The 19,131-nt window shown below is 41.4% G+C and overlaps 1 protein-coding gene across 3 annotated transcripts in view; it reads right to left on the bottom strand.

Annotated features, from left to right (window-relative positions):
* Nucleotides 1-17,379, bottom strand: part of LOC131694216 (CUE domain-containing protein 2-A) — a 363,208-nt gene extending 345,829 nt beyond the window's left edge. For 2 of the 3 annotated variants that reach the window (XM_058982750.1, XM_058982742.1), the window contains exons 1-2: nt 17,098-17,379; nt 16,774-16,939 (exon numbers count right to left, since the gene is read on the bottom strand). In XM_058982750.1, coding sequence (XP_058838733.1) covers nt 16,774-16,939 — 166 coding nt within the window. In that variant the 5' untranslated portion in view covers nt 17,098-17,379. The remainder of the gene's footprint in view (nt 1-16,773; nt 16,940-17,097) is intronic. The other variant, XM_058982733.1, reaches the window with a different exon arrangement.
* Nucleotides 17,380-19,131: the final 1,752 nt, after the last annotated feature.

Raw genomic sequence — 19,131 nt, 5'->3', positions numbered from 1 at the left:
ATTCCCCAACGAATTCTCTACCGATTTTCACAAACTTGATTTCAAATGAAAGATACAGTAATACCATTGACTGCTGCTGAATTTCATTCGATTCTGACTCTTGCTTCCGGAGTTACAGGGGTGTTAGGAAGGATACACTGGAATTTCCCATATAAATCGGTACAATCGTAATACCTCAGAGGCTTAAAACTATTGAAATGGTCACCAAATTACTTCTAATCGCAGATCTAGATCACTGATTGCCAATCAAACATTCTTTGAATATATTGTCCACTATCGACGATTCCGGAAGTCCGGAATTCCGGGCATATTCCACAATTAAAGTCACATCGGTTCTTCGGTGATGACTGAACCGATTTTCTCAAACCAAGTCTCAAATGGAAGGCAAAATATGCAGTTGAGTATTGCGTCGCCGCACAACCCCCCACCCCCTCTCCGCGTTGCCCTTACACCTCCCTCCTTCATCACTCCCCTCCCCTTGGACCACCCTCACGCCCGCATTTCCTTCATCCACCCCGTATAACGAAATAAGATGAAGTTCGCCAATATATCTGTGTGTATGTGTGTTATCTGTGTGTATGTATGTATGTGTGTATGTATGTATGTATGTATGTATGTATGTATGTATGTATGTATGTATGTATGTATGTATATGTGTGTGTATGTGCGGATTTGTTAACAAAAGGTCCACATCAGTTTCTCGGAGATGGCTGAACCGATTTTTACAAACTAAGATTCAAATGAAAGGTATAATATTCCCATAGGTTGCTATTGAATTTCATTTTCAACCGACATCTTGTTCCGGAGTTCGGCAAATGTCTGTGTGTGTATGTATGTATGTGCGTCTGTGTGTGTATGTGACCAAAAATGTCACTCATTTTTCTCAGAGATGGCTGAACTAATTTTGACAAACTTAGTCTCAAATGAAAGGTGCAACGTTCCCATAGGCTGCTATTGAATTTCTAATGGATCCGGATTCCGGTTCCGGAATTACAGGGTGATGAGTACGAACACTCAGAAAATGTCGATTTTAATAAATTCTGCAATGAATGTATAAAGGTGAAAATTTTTCCAAAATATGACCACAACTGCTTCGAATTGTAGTATTAGGTCACTAAAAAAGGCACAAATCCCCGACTATGTACGGGGAACGTGCCATTTGAGCCAATATATTCTGATTCCTGATAGGTCACTAACATCCATTCAAAGTCTATTTGGCCACATTGGCCACCATCATCGGTTCCGAAAGCCCCGGCGGAAGTATCTAAATTCAGAATAACAGTCACATCGGTTTCTCGGAGATGGCTGGACCGATTCAACTAAACTTGGTCTCAAATGAAAGGTATTGCGTCCCTGTAAATGGCTATTAAGTTTCATCCCTATCCGACTTTCGGGTCCAGAGTTACAGGTTGTGGCGTACGATCACATAGCAAATTGTGATTCAAACCGATACTCCGATGAAAGCAAAAAAGGTAAAAATTTCGCTAAAATGTCTCTCAAACAACTTAAATTTGCTGTTCTAGGTCCCCGACGGCCAACCAAACTTTCGTTCACTACATTGACCACCATAGACGGTTCCGGAAGTGCCCGGGAAAAGCGGCCATCTTTCAAAATTGATGAACTCACATCAGTTTCCCGGAAATGTTTGGGCCGATTTTCACAATAATAGCTATAATATCCCCACAGATGTCTACAAAATTTCGCACGGATCGCTTATATGGTTCCGGAAATATAGACTGAACCGTCCGGTCACATATGAAATTCCCATATAAGCCGGAGCTCAAAATTTTTTTCAAAGGGGGGACCCTATGAAATTTCAGAAATCAAATTCGTATTTTTGATGTCAAACATCTTTAAAATGTATGAAACGTCGAGATTTTATGTCATCACGAAATTTTTTTTTTGTAAAAATCGATTTTTTTGGACTTTGCCGATTTCGCACCTTTTTTTCAGTTCAATATTACCGTGGCTCTTTCTTTCTTTTACAAAATTTTAGAACTCGAATAATGATTTTTCTTGTATATTTGTCATGTCATGTATAATAATAAAATGTAATATTTGCATTTGAAAGTTTTTAATGAATATAAACAACACAAACATTCTCGTGTTCATGATTGAGAAAGGCACAATTGCACCGCTAAGTGGATTAAAACAGGTTTTTTAGTTAGTTTTAAGCTGAAGTTAAACAAACGGTTGTGTTGAACTAGGTTTGTAATAATATTGTCTTATTTAATACAGTCATCATCACTAGAAAGCGATTTTGCTGAATATATAACGAAAACGATTAAAATATCCCTTAAAATATCATCATTGGGCATACATGCAAAAATTCTTTAACAATTTTTGATATGCTCTTAATTTTGCCACGTTATACAGTAGGTTCTTAGGTATGTCAACAAATATAACGAAACAAAAAAAAATCGAAAAAAATATTTTGGTTATTGGTCAAGAATTTGTTCTAGTTACTTAGTTTGTCATGTAATACATGGAGGTTTACATCGCGTTTGCTTTTTTGCTCTGGAGAAAGTTCTATTTTATCTGTGTTTTACTTACCGTTTTTCGGCGAAAAAGTTTCCAGTCGCTTGACGGACATTCTGTTTTGTTTCCTGTACTGGTCACCAGTGAAATCCTTGTGCTAAAGTGCTTTATTTCGCCGTGTGAAAACTTTGTGAGTCTACGGTGAAATTGTGAGACTGCAACCTGTGTGTAATTCGCCACAAAAAAACTTACGCGCTCACTTCGCCATCTGCACGCGAGTAGTGGAAAGTGTTCCCCACACTTCAACTTTGCGCACAGCGAGACGAAATCTCGGGTGGGTTTTCAAAAGGTCGTAAGCGACAAAAGGCGGGTTGAAATCAGCCATGAGTTATAGTTGCAAGTCATGCGACTCTCCCGTTAATGGGATTGAGAAAATTGCATGTCGCGGCCATTGCGGATCGATTTTCCACCGAACCAGTATTCCCGGTATGCAGCGATCCGCACTAGACCTGTTGTCCAGTTTCAACAACAATCTGTACTGGCTCTGTGACGATTGTGCTCGCTGTTCCAACGAGTGGGTGCAGCAATCCGTTTCCGCTGCTCCCATTGTGGACACAAAAAAATTATGTGAGGCTGTAGATAATTTGAACACGGTTGTCTCAAATCTCTCGAGCCGTATTGAAAATCATTTTCCAGTCAATTGCGGCTCTGTAACTCAAAGGGGGCTGTTTTTCAAGCGACATACGAAGGATCTGCCCACTCCGAAACGATGTCGCGAGAATAATGCTAAAATTCGCGCCACTGCAGCCGCTGTCTGTGGTACTAGAGCCATTCAGCGGGAAATCAGAACGGTTGCGGATGAGCGGGAGCAGTTTTAGGTCTATTTGAGCCGTCTTGACCCGAGCCATACAGTGGAGGAAATCGTTGCCATGGCCCAAGAATGCCTTGGAATAAGCGATGCACCCAAAGCAATTTTGTTGGTCAAGAAGGACACCGATCTCACGAAACTCAACTTTGTTTCTTTCCGAGTTGAGCTTCCGAGCGAACTAAAGGACACTGCACTCAAAGCGTCTACTTGGCCGACTGGAGTACTCGTTCGGGAATTCAATTTCGACCAGCCAAAGCAGGATAGATTTCGCTAATGGGATACCGAGATGCACCGCAGCTTGTATTATGGAAGCCCCCCGCCACAGTCCAGCTACTGCAGCCAACGTTCACCAGTCGTCTCGGTCCTGTGTGCGGGAGTGGAGAAAGGGTCTTCCAAACTTCCCCCTGCGGCAAGTACCTATCCTTTCTGAATAATTCAAGCGCTGAAATGTTCCCCGATTCCAGTTCTCCTTTAATTGCACCGTATCAGCACCAGATGCCGTTCTTCCTGCCTGCGAACCGCAGCTGTTTACGAGAGACACCTAGTCCAGCTGCATTGCATACATCCCACGTAATGTCGTCTCTTCGGTCACCGGGACGCACACTTGCCGCCAGCCCTGAGGAAGCTCTTAGTCCCCCCACCACAGTCGAGCCTTTCCTGCCAGCGACCAGCAGCCGTCCCGGTCCTGTGGTGGAGATGGGACGAGGGGTCTTCCGCAAACCTACCTCAGGCAAGTACAATGCATCTGTGAGCTCTTCCTTGCCTCAAAGCTCTTCGATTTCCAGCATCGGTCAACGACGGGCTAAGCTGCTGCTATATTACCAAAATGTTGGTGGTATTAATTCAATCGTTGAGCAATACCGTCTTGCAGTCTCCGATAAGAGTTTTGACATCATTGTCTTCGTCGAAACATGGTTGAACGATGACACGCTTTCCAGTCAGGTGTTCGGTACTGAATACGAGGTGTTTCGCTGTGACGGGAGCCCTAGCAACAGCCGAAAATCTACCGGAGGCGGCGTATTAGTAGCGGTTAAAACCAGCTTGAAGGCAAGAATCGTCGAGAACACTTCTTGGGTTTGTCTAGAGCAGGTTTGGACAATTATCGAGCTTGGCGACCGTAAGTTGTACTTGTGTGCTTTGTATGTTCCACCCGACCGCGCTCGTGATACCGAATACGTTGAAGCACACTGCAGCTCAGTTTTTACTATCCTCGAAGATGCTAACGCTGTTGATGAGATCATGGTACTAGGAGATTTTAATCTTCCTTCTATTTCATGGAAATCTTCCCCTAATGGATTTCTTTATCCGGATTCGGACCATTCCGTTCTCCACCCTTGTGCAGTGAGGCTACTTGACAGCTATAGCTCAGCCACGTTACTACAAATCAATCCTATTGCCAATGAGAATAGCCGCCATCTCGATCTTTGTTTTGTCAGCGATCAGGTTTCCGCCACATCAATAGTGACGGCTCCCTCTCCCCTAGTAAAACCAGTGGCACATCATCCTCCACTGATAGCTCTGTGGTGCATGACTTCGATATATTACCGCTTTCTGTCTCCTACAATTTCCGTAAAGCTGATCATCGCAGTATCGCAGACCTTCTTTCCACCATCGATTGGGAAAATATTCTGGACCCCAAAGATGTCGAAACCGCAGTTCAAACCTTTTCAAACGTTCTGGTGTATGCTATTGACAGGCACGTTCCAAAGAAAGTTCACCATCAACAAACCGGCCCTCCATGGCAAACGAGTACACTGCGACGGCTGAAGTCTATAAAGAGAGCTGCCCTGCGGAGGTTTACCAAGTATCGCACAATATCACTCAGAGACTATTACGTCAGTCTCAACCATGCATACGAACGAGCCAGCCAACACTGTTTCTATCGATATCAGCAAAATATTCAGCGTAATCTCAAGTCGCATCCTAAACGTTTCTGGAAATATGTGAACGAGCAGCGCAAGGAATCAGGCCTGCCGTCGTCTATGACTTTCAATGGGAATACAGCTACCACATCTCGAGACATATGTGCACTTTTTTCGGAAAAATTCGCGAATGTATTCACAGATGAGGCTCTAACTATTGAGCAAATCGAACTCGCCGCTAGCAGAACTCCACTTGTAGGCCAAGCTTTGGGTGCTATCGATGTCGATGCAACGATGATTACCAGAGCTTCCTCTCGGCTTAAGTCATCTTTCTATCCGGGACCCGACGGGTTCCCCTCCGTTATCCTGAAAAGGCACATTGAAGCTTTGATTACTCCGCTTCTTCATATTTTTCGAGCATCTATTGCTAGAGAAGTTTTCCCGTCTTACTGGAAATACGCGAACATGTTCCCTGTCCACAAGAAGGGTAACAAGCGAGACGTCAATAACTACCGTGGAATAACTTCATTGAGTGCAGTTTCAAAGTTGTTCGAGCTGGTGATTATGGAACCTCTTCAGGCTCATTGTAAGCAGTACCTAAGTGACGATCAACACGGCTTCACGTCCGGGCGGTCAACAGCGTCTAACCTGCTGTGTTTAACATCCTACATAACAGAGAGTATGGAACATCGTGCTCAAACCGACGTTGTTTACACCGACTTATCTGCCGCTTTCGATAAGATAAATCACGATATCGCAATCGCAAAAATGGAGAGATTTGGAATAAATGGTAGTGTTTTGCAGTTGTTTCGATCCTACCTCACAGACCGAGAGATAGCGGTTATCATAGGAGATTGTCAGGCCCCCACCTTCATTTCTACGTCAGGAATACCTCAAGGAAGCCACTTGGGACCGTTGATGTTTCTGCTATACTTCAATGATGTACATCTAGTTCTGAAGACTCCACGATTGTCCTTCGCAGATGACCTCAAGATATTCCGCCTAATTCGGTCAATTGAAGATTGCAGATTTCTCCAACAGCAGCTTGATGTCTTTGCTGATTGGTGTAACACGAACCGCATGTGCGTGAGCCCGAAGAAGTGTTCGGTAATATCGTTTTCACGGAAAAAAGATTCGATTCATTTTACCTACCGTCTACTAGAAACAGACATTGAACGCGTCAGTCACGTTAAAGATCTGGGAGTGATTCTGGATCCTCAACTTACGTTTAAACAGCACGTCTCATATGCAGTTGGTAAAGCATCTCGAGCACTGGGATGCATTTTCAGAATAGCCAAAAATTTTACGGATATCTATTGTCTCAAATCGCTCTACTGTTCTTTATCGCGATCAATTCTAGAATATTGCTCTAAAGTTTGGAGTCCAAACTACAATAATGGCATTGAGAGAATAGAGTCCGTTCAGCGTCGCTTTTTACGTTTCGCACTTCGTAGATTGCCGTGGAGAGATCCTTCCCGACTACCTCGCTATGAAAACCGGTGTCAGCTAATTCAACTAGAGCCCCTACATGTTCGAAGGAATACTGCAAGAGCCTTGTTCATCGCTGACACTCTGCAAGGTCGTATAGATGCCCCAGCTATTCTGGAACAAATCAACATAAACGTCGCTCCTCGAACACTACGCAACAATATTATGCTCAGATTACCATTCCGACGCACTAACTATAGTATGTATGGAGCCATCACTGGTCTGCAACGAATTTTTAACCAGGCAGCTACGGCATTTGATGACACGCTTTCCAGTCAGGTGTTCGGTACTGAATACGAGGTGTTTCGCTGTGACGGGAGCCCTAGCAACAGCCGAAAATCTACCGGAGGCGGCGTATTAGTAGCGGTTAAAACCAGCTTGAAGGCAAGAATCGTCGAGAACACTTCTTGGGTTTGTCTAGAGCAGGTTTGGACAATTATCGAGCTTGGCGACCGTAAGTTGTACTTGTGTGCTTTGTATGTTCCACCCGACCGCGCTCGTGATACCGAATACGTTGAAGCACACTGCAGCTCAGTTTTTACTATCCTCGAAGATGCTAACGCTGTTGATGAGATCATGGTACTAGGAGATTTTAATCTTCCTTCTATTTCATGGAAATCTTCCCCTAATGGATTTCTTTATCCGGATTCGGACCATTCCGTTCTCCACCCTTGTGCAGTGAGGCTACTTGACAGCTATAGCTCAGCCACGTTACTACAAATCAATCCTATTGCCAATGAGAATAGCCGCCATCTCGATCTTTGTTTTGTCAGCGATCAGGTTTCCGCCACATCAATAGTGACGGCTCCCTCTCCCCTAGTAAAACCAGTGGCAAATCATCCTCCACTGATAGCTCTGTGGTGCATGACTTCGATATATTACCGCTTTCTGTCTCCTACAATTTCCGTAAAGCTGATCATCGCAGTATCGCAGACCTTCTTTCCACCATCGATTGGGAAAATATTCTGGACCCCAAAGATGTCGAAACCGCAGTTCAAACCTTTTCAAACGTTCTGGTGTATGCTATTGACAGGCACGTTCCAAAGAAAGTTCACCATCAACAAACCGGCCCTCCATGGCAAACGAGTACACTGCGACGGCTGAAGTCTATAAAGAGAGCTGCCCTGCGGAGGTTTACCAAGTATCGCACAATATCACTCAGAGACTATTACGTCAGTCTCAACCATGCATACGAACGAGCCAGCCAACACTGTTTCTATCGATATCAGCAAAATATTCAGCGTAATCTCAAGTCGCATCCTAAACGTTTCTGGAAATATGTGAACGAGCAGCGCAAGGAATCAGGCCTGCCGTCGTCTATGACTTTCAATGGGAATACAGCTACCACATCTCGAGACATATGTGCACTTTTTTCGGAAAAATTCGCGAATGTATTCACAGATGAGGCTCTAACTATTGAGCAAATCGAACTCGCCGCTAGCAGAACTCCACTTGTAGGCCAAGCTTTGGGTGCTATCGATGTCGATGCAACGATGATTACCAGAGCTTCCTCTCGGCTTAAGTCATCTTTCTATCCGGGACCCGACGGGTTCCCCTCCGTTATCCTGAAAAGGCACATTAAAGCTTTGATTACTCCGCTTCTTCATATTTTTCGAGCATCTATTGCTAGAGAAGTTTTCCCGTCTTACTGGAAATACGCGAACATGTTCCCTGTCCACAAGAAGGGTAACAAGCGAGACGTCAATAACTACCGTGGAATAACTTCATTGAGTGCAGTTTCAAAGTTGTTCGAGCTGGTGATTATGGAACCTCTTCAGGCTCATTGTAAGCAGTACCTAAGTGACGATCAACACGGCTTCACGTCCGGGCGGTCAACAGCGTCTAACCTGCTGTGTTTAACATCCTACATAACAGAGAGTATGGAACATCGTGCTCAAACCGACGTTGTTTACACCGACTTATCTGCCGCTTTCGATAAGATAAATCACGATATCGCAATCGCAAAAATGGAGAGATTTGGAATAAATGGTAGTGTTTTGCAGTTGTTTCGATCCTACCTCACAGACCGAGAGATAGCGGTTATCATAGGAGATTGTCAGGCCCCCACCTTCATTTCTACGTCAGGAATACCTCAAGGAAGCCACTTGGGACCGTTGATGTTTCTGCTATACTTCAATGATGTACATCTAGTTCTGAAGACTCCACGATTGTCCTTCGCAGATGACCTCAAGATATTCCGCCTAATTCGGTCAATTGAAGATTGCAGATTTCTCCAACAGCAGCTTGATGTCTTTGCTGATTGGTGTAACACGAACCGCATGTGCGTGAGCCCGAAGAAGTGTTCGGTAATATCGTTTTCACGGAAAAAAGATTCGATTCATTTTACCTACCGTCTACTAGAAACAGACATTGAACGCGTCAGTCACGTTAAAGATCTGGGAGTGATTCTGGATCCTCAACTTACGTTTAAACAGCACGTCTCATATGCAGTTGGTAAGGCATCTCGAGCACTGGGATGCATTTTCAGAATAGCCAAAAATTTTACGGATATCTATTGTCTCAAATCGCTCTACTGTTCTTTATCGCGATCAATTCTAGAATATTGCTCTAAAGTTTGGAGTCCAAACTACAATAATGGCATTGAGAGAATAGAGTCCGTTCAGCGTCGCTTTTTACGTTTCGCGCTTCGTAGATTGCCGTGGAGAGATCCTTCCCGACTACCTCGCTATGAAAACCGGTGTCAGCTAATTCAACTAGAGCCCCTACATGTTCGAAGGAATACTGCAAGAGCCTTGTTCATCGCTGACACTCTGCAAGGTCGTATAGATGCCCCAGCTATTCTGGAACAAATCAACATAAACGTCGCTCCTCGAACACTACGCAACAATATTATGCTCAGATTACCATTCCGACGCACTAACTATAGTATGTATGGAGCCATCACTGGTCTGCAACGAATTTTTAACCAGGCAGCTACGGCATTTGATTTCAACGTTTCTCGACAAAATCTGCGTATACGTTTTTCCAGACTATTTAATCAATTAGCTAACAACACTTGACCTTTTTATTTGTTTTTAATTATTGTATGTCTATTGTTTTTGTGTACTTGATTGTTAGTAATTAGACTAGTATATAAGTCAACATCATTGGGGCTTTGATATGCCTGTTGATGTATTGAACAAATAAACAAACTCAATAAACAAATAAACTCCTCTGTGCAGCGACACTTTTGAATGATTAAGACAATATAAATCTGAAATTAAAAATGCATCTAAATGCAATAAATAGTAAAGTTAATCGCAAGTGTGTTTTACACAACGCGCTGGTGTGTAAAACTTCATACACCCAAGTCTGAGTACGAGCGAAGCGCGTTTTTCGCGCGCAAGGCGCGATTGAAAAATTCTTATCTCCGTAAGTATTTAATTGCCCACTCCCAAATTTTTATGGCATCAAGAAAAATGATTTTCCTATTTTATACAATAAAAAAAGAAAAAAAAAACATGTCCATGTTTGAGAAAGATCGATTTGTTTTAAACTTTCCAATATTTTCTATGAAACCAATATGTTGAGTAAGTATTAATATTCTTCATCCGAAAGCTGTGAAAAAGGCGCACATTTCATGTCTTGAGCACTGTTTGGTATCATCTTTAGAGAAGCGCGCCGCCGCGCCACGCCGCCGCCGCCGATGATTTTTACTCGTCGCCGATTTCAGGAAAAAATGATCAGCCGATTGCCTTTTTTGTGCTGCGCCGCCGATCATATTTAAGCTCGCGCCGAGTCCATATTTGACCTGAATGTGTTGAGTGAAAGAATTTTGGTATACTCTTTGTAAAACGATAATCTTATTGGATGTAATTCTTTTGTGTGATTCTTACCATTACCAATCTTAAGGCAGGATATTGTAGTCCATATGGTGCAACAAAGGTGCTTTCGAACCGCACGGCAATTCAACTGTCTGCGGTTTGCTTATGAACTGTGAATTTATATTGAAACGATTTGCGGCAAAACCAAAATTAGTCATGCGACACCTATGATTCAGCTCATGAACTGGCAAAGTGATACAATTTGCTTTTTTTCACCCGTAAGTGAGTCGTAGCTTACAACAAAATCTTCATTATCTTCTCGGAAAAAGCTAACCACTGCCAAAATATGAATGAAACGAGTAAGAAATTTAGTTTTATTTGCAATTATTCTGAAAGTACAGCCATTTGCAACTATTTGACTCATACATTTCTTCGAAATGTAATCGGGGTATTATTGTGGTTATAAAAAATCGTTCCATAAATAAAGTTCCAACTCGAAACCGAGACCCAATCAGCACCAATGTCAAACTCCTTTATATTTTGAACTACGTAGGAGATTCAGTGAAGACTATCGGAGAGAAGGATCGGCTGTGCATGATACAAAGCTGACACTTTCCTATTAGCCGGATATATTCTTTCCTCGCGTGATCTGGAGAGTTTCATGAATTTACACCATCTCATGAAGGTTTAGCTTAACTTAGGACGAACGGGAAATGCTGTTGCGGCGGCTACGGTGTTCAACAAATTACATTTCGAAACAGCGCGCATATAGCTCTGCGAATAATATTAGAAACCACTATGTTTTACACTCTTTTCGCAAGATGTTTACTCATCATCTCCATTTTCATAAACAATTATCAACAAATTGATCGGTAATTTGGTGTTTAAAAGTCATTTTTTACCAATGTTTACAGAAAATATATGCACTATGACAGAACAAAATAAAATCAGCAACACTTTCCTTCCAGCGCTATCTGCGAGCGGTTTCAACGTAGAATCGCCAATAGTGTTCCGCTGTTAAACGACTGGACATGCGAATATCAGCCGAATAGGTCGGTAAGAGGTATTAAGATATTCAGAGGTTAAGCAATATACTTTTTCTGATCATTTCTTGTTTTAATAATCAATCAACCGATATGATAATGGAATAGCCTGGATAGTATTTTTTCTGACTTCCTACTCGCATAGTCATCCAGAACGCAGCAATCAACAGTCAGTCAGTGGAAACCATAATAGTTCCTACTGTCTAATTCTCAGTAGTTAAAGACACAAGTTACTCAGTACAAGAAAATATTTGGCTAATGCGGAATTAGATAGCATATTGCCAAATGATACCACTTTTTCATGGTTAGAAACAGTAAAACTTAATGAACCGACATCTAAGCCAGCATAATTGTTTTTAAAAAATCTTATACCATCGCACGCGTGAATCACCATTCTACTCAAATTTGCACGTAAGCAAGGCTAGTATAGCGATTGCTGAACATCTACTGGCGATGTTGAAAACAGGCCACGGTCACGTCACGTCATGCCTTCGATATAGTATTTCAAGCCGTACGTCTATTAACTATTAACCTTGGTCTGGCAGTCCAGAGGGTAAGGCGTTGGTGTCGTATAAGCCACCTGTCGTGTGTTCGAGCTTCCGCCAGGAAGGATTCTTAGAAGTCAGTAGCCTCGTAAAACTAGCCATGCGATAGCCCTGCACATTCCTAAAACCTGGCTACAAAATCTGCCGAACTGAAACTTGGAACGGAAAACTAGTGCTAGAAATACTTCTGTCAGCATAATGGACGGTTTTCTGTAAGTTTACAACTGGTTCTCTCTAGAAAATTCTTCCGCCTTTCAATTTTTTATCTTTTGTTTCTCTTTTCCTTTAAATTACCGAAAAGGCCTACAAATCGATACAGTAGAACTTTGCCGTAATCGAAACATAGTACCATAATGGGCCTATTGTTCGAAAGTGATTCGATGTTTAACCTGTATTGGAAGCCGCACCATTTTGTAATTTTATCATGCTAAGGATCTTTTTCAACGAGATACGGGGGCAAAATATTGAGTGCGGTGTATCAAATGATCAGAGTAGCCCAGAAAACGTTCCGTTAACTTCTATTTTAATATTTCAGCAAAAAACATTATTGATTATCCGTAGGATCTCGTGCACGTAACTTTCTATTGAGAATGGAGACGTTCTTTCGTGGTGGGGATACAGTTGACTGCTTGTCTGCTGTATCTTTGGGATTATTTGCTTCTCTCATGTCTGACGTCCAGGTCTTCATAGTTAAAGCTGTATTGGTGCCGACGGTCGGATGTTGTATTTTGCTTCTTGCACTTGCGCGTGAGCAACGTCGTCTTTTTATTAACGTCCTCTCGCCGATAGTGCTAACAGTTGGTTTTGGGGTGCTGGATGCTGTTTAGCAGTTGTCATCATGTCCTGAACAACTGTCACAGATTTGGGAACCGTTTGTAGGTATTTGTATGGTGAACACTGTTTAGATTGGTATATCGTAGATGAGTCAGCAATTCGCTGAGATGCATTCTCGTTTGTATCTGTATCTTTATATTGCGCAAGGATTGTTCATGGTGTGGCGTCTGATGTTAATACATGCGCATAGGAATTTGTATGTTATGGGGACATAGCGTGGTTTATTTAATAGTTCCATGATTTTAGTTGAATAGTCGATCCGCATTCTCAGATAATTGTAACAAAAATTGAAAGACCCACGGCTTGAAAAAAAATGAGTAGGCCTTGCATCAAGCGGTCGTGGAAAAATTTGTTGCTGTCACAATTCTCATTTTTTACCGAAGTTGAATTTTTAGCGAAAAATTGAGTACTCAAGTTCATCATGGAGATTGATTACTTGCTGTTCGTGCTTTATGGACGAAGAAATGGATTTCACACAGCCTTGAAGAAATACTTCAAAAGACCTGGTAGAATTACTGCAGAGATTCGATTGTCCTGTTAATGATAGAAGGAAAACAACCCCATTCGGATCGGCTAGAAGCAGCCGATTTGACTATGCTTTCGACTCGGAATGGACTACTAATTTTGCTAAGTATCTGTAACATTTTTATTCTTTATATTGCGTACATATTCATATTAATTGTCTGGGTAAATAGCGAACGTTTTGGATCCGGAAAGAGCAACGACTTGTCCATCTCAGAGTGCGTTGTGTTCTGGATATATCCATTGGGGTTTTCGATTGATGTGCACCGGTGTAGTGGAGTGCACTGGTTTTGCTCTCTCTAGCAGAAGTGTCAATGGAACATACTCAGTTTTTTGCACTTCTGCTAGAAAGTGCAAAAATGGTGCAGTTTCAGTGCACTCCACTACACCGGTGTCAGTCAATCGAAAATCACACATGTAATGTGCCTTCGTCTGTCTCCATTTATTACTTTGTGTTAATCTAAATCCACGTTGTCGATCACCGCACCGCCTCACGGGGACGAAGACGAAAATATATTCATGAACAGACCGAGGTTCACATAATGCATGCCAATGTTTGTTGAACAGTTTCTTGTGGTAAAGCGGAGGTGTGAATAGGGTAAAGCGGTTTGGGAGAGAATGAATATGCCCCGACTTTGTACACAATAATCTATTCTAATTTACTGCTGTATTGGTAAGAAATATATGATGTGGGTGAAAATTTGTGTCTTCCGTCAATTTTCCCTGGATTACAAAAATATTTAAGAAAGAGATGCTAATCGAGATATGGTATGTAACTTGACCGTAGAAGGCGGATGCTGATTAGAATGCCTTGTAATGCTCACGATGGAAACTCAAGCTCCCAAAAAGCAGAGCTCGATTACCTAAGACAGCTGCCAATTTTTGTCATTTTAATTACATTTTCGAACCGTGTATTGTTGAGGCAAATGGCGGCTGAAAAGTAAGCAAAAATGAAGTGTTGTCTATCAAAAAATCCGAAGCAATATGCGAAACAACTTAAAATTTGTTGTTTTTATTTAAGCGTACGAAATTTTTTGCATGAGATATTTTCAATCTCAAAACCATTTTAGGCGGTGATGTTGTTTTTCCCATAATCTTCGATACATTTTTTGATGAAATTTAGGATATCACTGCATTTGGCTCACTTTTTGAAACCCCTGGGTTATAATGGGTTAAATTTATCATGATTTTGTTGTATTAAACGAAGTATTTGTTGAAACTATTGAAAAACCAACAAATGAATTTGTTGGTAATTTCGAGCAATAGTATTAATTGAACCAAACCTGAATCTTGTTTGTCACTATATCAAACATTAAAATTGTTAATTAAAACCAAAAGAAGAAAAACAAAAAGGCTATCCGCAAGTCTCGCCAGGCATACAATTTCGTACCGGCTGCTTTGGTTCCCTCATACGCCTCTCTGTTCATGCACGTGGAGAAGCGAAAATGACCGACGACATATTTTTCCTTGCTGTGCGGACGACATGCAGTCCCACACCAGCAGCGGTATCACTTTGCCTGCTTTGATTCTCTCACACGCCTCTCTCTCTCTGTTCCAGCTGACGGCGAGGCAAAAATGCCGTCGACGACATTTAGAGGAATATCTATCACAACGATATTTTTCTAGCCAGATGCACGACGTGCTACCAACACCATTGGGATTTTCGATTGATTTGCACCGGTGTAGTGGATTGCACTGGTTTTGCACTTTCTAGCAGAAGTGTCAATAGAACATACCCAATTTTCTGCACTTCTGCTAGAAAGTGCAAAAACGGTGCAGTTTCAGTGCACTCCACTACACCGGTGTCAATCAATCGAAAACCCCACATCAACCCGAGCGAAACCGAAGCTAAAAATCTCGTGCCGTGCCGTGCCGTCCCGTCGTAGTGCGGATAGCCCTTTAGTCGGTGGCACGGCTTACATATACTAGGCTAGCTCGTTAAAGTGTAAACATGGTAATTGTCTAGTTTTGAGACTTTATGTTTAGAGGTCCATTTTTAATGCGGTTTTTTGCTAAAATGGTGTATTTAAACCTCAATAAACCGAATCCGAGAGTGGAAATGTAAAATTTATTACCAAAGTTTGATAAATTGAAAAAATAAGTTGTGCTTAATAACGCTCATAACAATGACATACTGCCATAGCAAGTAAGCTTATGGAGCGGAGCTGGTGTGATGCGGCTTTGCCGCATAGTCGAGGCCAAGGATCCGAAACGGCGCAAAGCCGCTGAGGATCCGCCGGACGAGACGATGACTAACTCCGGAATAGTAAGCAAACCCCCTGATCCCTTCGTTTGCCCGGTTTACTCAAACATAGGGGCTATAGCTATTCGTCAACCATTTTGTTATTTTGTATAAATGTGAGGTTATGTTTAATCATATTTGGTTTAAATCGCGAAAAATGTCGGACGATCCAAGTGCGTGTAGCGCGTGCCAAGTTACTGCAGATAAACTATTTGTAATGGGCAAAGACGAGATAATGAAATTTTTGTACGAACATGGTACATTTGTCTCAAATAACAAAAATGGTTGGCGAATGTGGCTACGCTACATCGCTTTTTTGGCGCACTGTCCGACTTCGCTACCGCTCAGTCGGCTTTAGACTAACTATAGCCCCTATGTTTGAGTAAACCGGGCAAACGAAGGGATCAGGGGGTTTGCTTACTATTCCGCCGGAGTTAGTCATCGTCTCGTCCGGCGGATCCTCAGCGGCAAAGCCGCATCACACCAGCTCCGCTCCATAAGCTTACTTGCTATGGCAGTATGCCATTCTCATGAGCGTTATTAAGCACAACTTATTTTTTCAATTAATCAAACTTTGATAATAAATTTTACATTTCCGCTCTCGGATTCGGTTTATTGGGGTTAAAATACACCATTTTAGCAAAAACCCGTATTAAAAATGGACCTCTAAACATAAAGTCTCTAAACTAGAGAATTACCCTAACGAATGATCGACCCCTGAAAATCACAAGGAAGCTAAGCCGATGTTCAATACCTTTGCTGTGAACAGAAAATTACGGTGGGATATGTTTTCTATGGCATGCAGCTAAATTCCCGATTTACGCTAATAATCACATAGATGCACTGAATATCCACTGTGTCTAGTGTAATTATGCCGTAATTTACGTCAAGAATCCATTGCTTAGTATTTTTTCCACCATAAAAGCTCAAATATTGTCAATTAACTTTCGAGGAATTCGTTTATCTTAACGATTTCTCTGACGTCACCGAAAACTGTCAATTCGCAGAGTAGCAAGCTTCGTTTCTGTGAGCCGTGGTCGGTGGGAAAATCTGGAGGTTTTTCTATGGGGTTTTTGCTTGGAAAAATGACAGCTGGCGCCTCCTGGCCTAGGTTCTACTTTACTTACCATCTACATCAAAACATGGATCCTGAGAAGCCTCCTCCAAAATAGAAATCACATAAGACAATACAATGTCGTCGACAATACCCAAATCGGCTCCAGGAATGTGTGAATTTATGAACTGGAAAAGACTGTTTTTCACCAGATCGTGCTGCTGTGCAATGTTTGTCATCTATGAAAGAGGAACGTTTGAGAGGATGGGCACAATACAATATCGATTTTTTAGGTATATTTTAGTTATTATGACAAACAAAATTCAAATGGGGTATAGAAAATTGCACTTGAAAATAGCAACAAAACTATATAATAGAATACAAAAATATTACTTACAATTTTTTTTGAAGATGTACTTTGTACGTAAGTTAATTTGTTTAAACTTTCATAATCAGCCGGCCCAAATCGTAGTTTAGATTGTAATCATTGCTAATAGTAAAATATTCAAAATATTCTGTATTAAACACAATTTATTGAGAACTCTGTTACCAAAACCAACAAGGACTACGCGTTGCAAGAAGAGTTTTAGCAAGGAAGCAAACAAAAGCTTTTTTACAGGAATGCGCACTCCAAAAAATACCCACGTTCAAACTACGTGAAAAATCTTCCCAAGAGAAGAGAAGACAATCGCGTAGCGAATTTGATCCAGTCCTAACCTAGGATAGGATCCGCCAGCTCTGTCCCCTGTTTTTGAACCAATTCTGAACCAGCTCGTGATTGGACGAAAGTGACATAGGCAAACCTTCGGCTTGGAAACTAAAAGTACTAAAGGGCTGCTTGGAAGTGTTGTCATATTGTGATATCAAACATAAAACGACGATTGTTAACTGTGTTGATTTTTTTTGTTTTCTCGAGATACCGCTTTCTTTCTATAACATCGAAATCAAACATATTATCCAGAACTGAAGCTCCCGAGAGATCAGGTAGCGCGGTTATCATGGATTCTGTTCTAAGTGCGGAATAATGCGGAAATGCCTCTTTTCGAAATCAACAGGCTGTGTAGCGTAAGTATGAAAATATTTTGAACTTCATGTAAAAATTGTCTTTGTTCCAGTACCGGGTAAATTGGAAGTACTGAGCAAACAGGGAGAACGGAAGTCGCTTCTTGTTCTTTCTTTGGTATTATCGATACACTTGAATTTTACAGTTTTCAACTGAATCGATCATCGGTGTAAATAGGAGCGTGTATTTTCTACTGCTGTTTTCTCCGAAACGATCACATGTAGTACTGGAACAAACCTATACATTGCTCCAAAACAAAAATTAAACCTTGCAGAAAAGTAGTTTTAGAATATTTAAAATAAATCCGAACAGAGAAGATTATTCTTGTGGCAGAGGTTGCTTGACTCAGAAAGCAACTTACAAAAATGAAGAGGCATGAAGATATTTTTCGTAATGTCCAACAACGAATATATATTATTTTGTTTTGCTGTATTCCGATGGAAAAAGACGCTATGATCGTTTGAATGCGGATATAAAGACTAAATCTTTGATTTTTCCAGAAGCATGAAATTGGTACATAATATAGAATATTTTAATCAGTACAAATATACGTCCGAAACAAAACAAATATTTTGGCAACATTGGTCGAGTGGGGGTATGTCGTTTTCAACAGGGATTAGTAAAATATAAGAAGAAGCCAGCTGGCGGATCCTATCCTAGGTCCTAACCTCAATATTGAACCAGCTTCTGATTGGTCGTTTTGCCAGCCAAGAGCGTTCATTATATTTTCAAACGGGATGAAAAACAGTGCTGCTGAATTTATTTTGGCTACTTTTCATACCCATGAACATTTTATGCAAATTGAATAAATACCCTGAATGACGATATAACCACAGACTAACAGACATAACACTCAAAACAAAGCTTCGCTCGCTTTAACGGTCATTTTAAATATATTTGTAGTTGGGACTGTGGCCACATTTGAAATTATGGCGCCACTGACATATGAACAAGCATATGGGGGATAGGCCACTAGTGAAAAGTTGTTCCCAAACCTGAGGGGTAATCCACCAGTAAATGAGTGTTTGGGACTGTGAATAAAAGGTGGAGCTAGTGTTCTGGTAAAATTGTCGGATCGATGTTTTTCGAGGAAATTCCCTCATAGTGTTATGTCTGTTAGTCTGTGATATAACTACGTGTAAAGTTAAGAGAGACACGAATAAACATAAAATTCAATTTTTAAATGCAGCTAGTATTGTGAATTTTTGACAGAGCTTGATATTTGAGGTACAATTATTTTCAGCAATTGTGAAAAACATGCAAATGGAATTTGGCAGCGATGGATGCTTGTTGTCTTTGGAATTACACGGAAACTAAAAACTACCTAAAATTGAGTTCCTTTGACTCAATCTCGTAGTATCGTGGGGG

The sequence above is a fragment of the Topomyia yanbarensis genome, chromosome 1, assembly GCF_030247195.1.
Source record: "Topomyia yanbarensis strain Yona2022 chromosome 1, ASM3024719v1, whole genome shotgun sequence".
NCBI lineage: Eukaryota > Metazoa > Arthropoda > Insecta > Diptera > Culicidae > Topomyia > Topomyia yanbarensis.
Note: the sequence above shows the minus strand (reverse complement) of the source record. Positions and strands in the feature narration are given on the sequence as shown.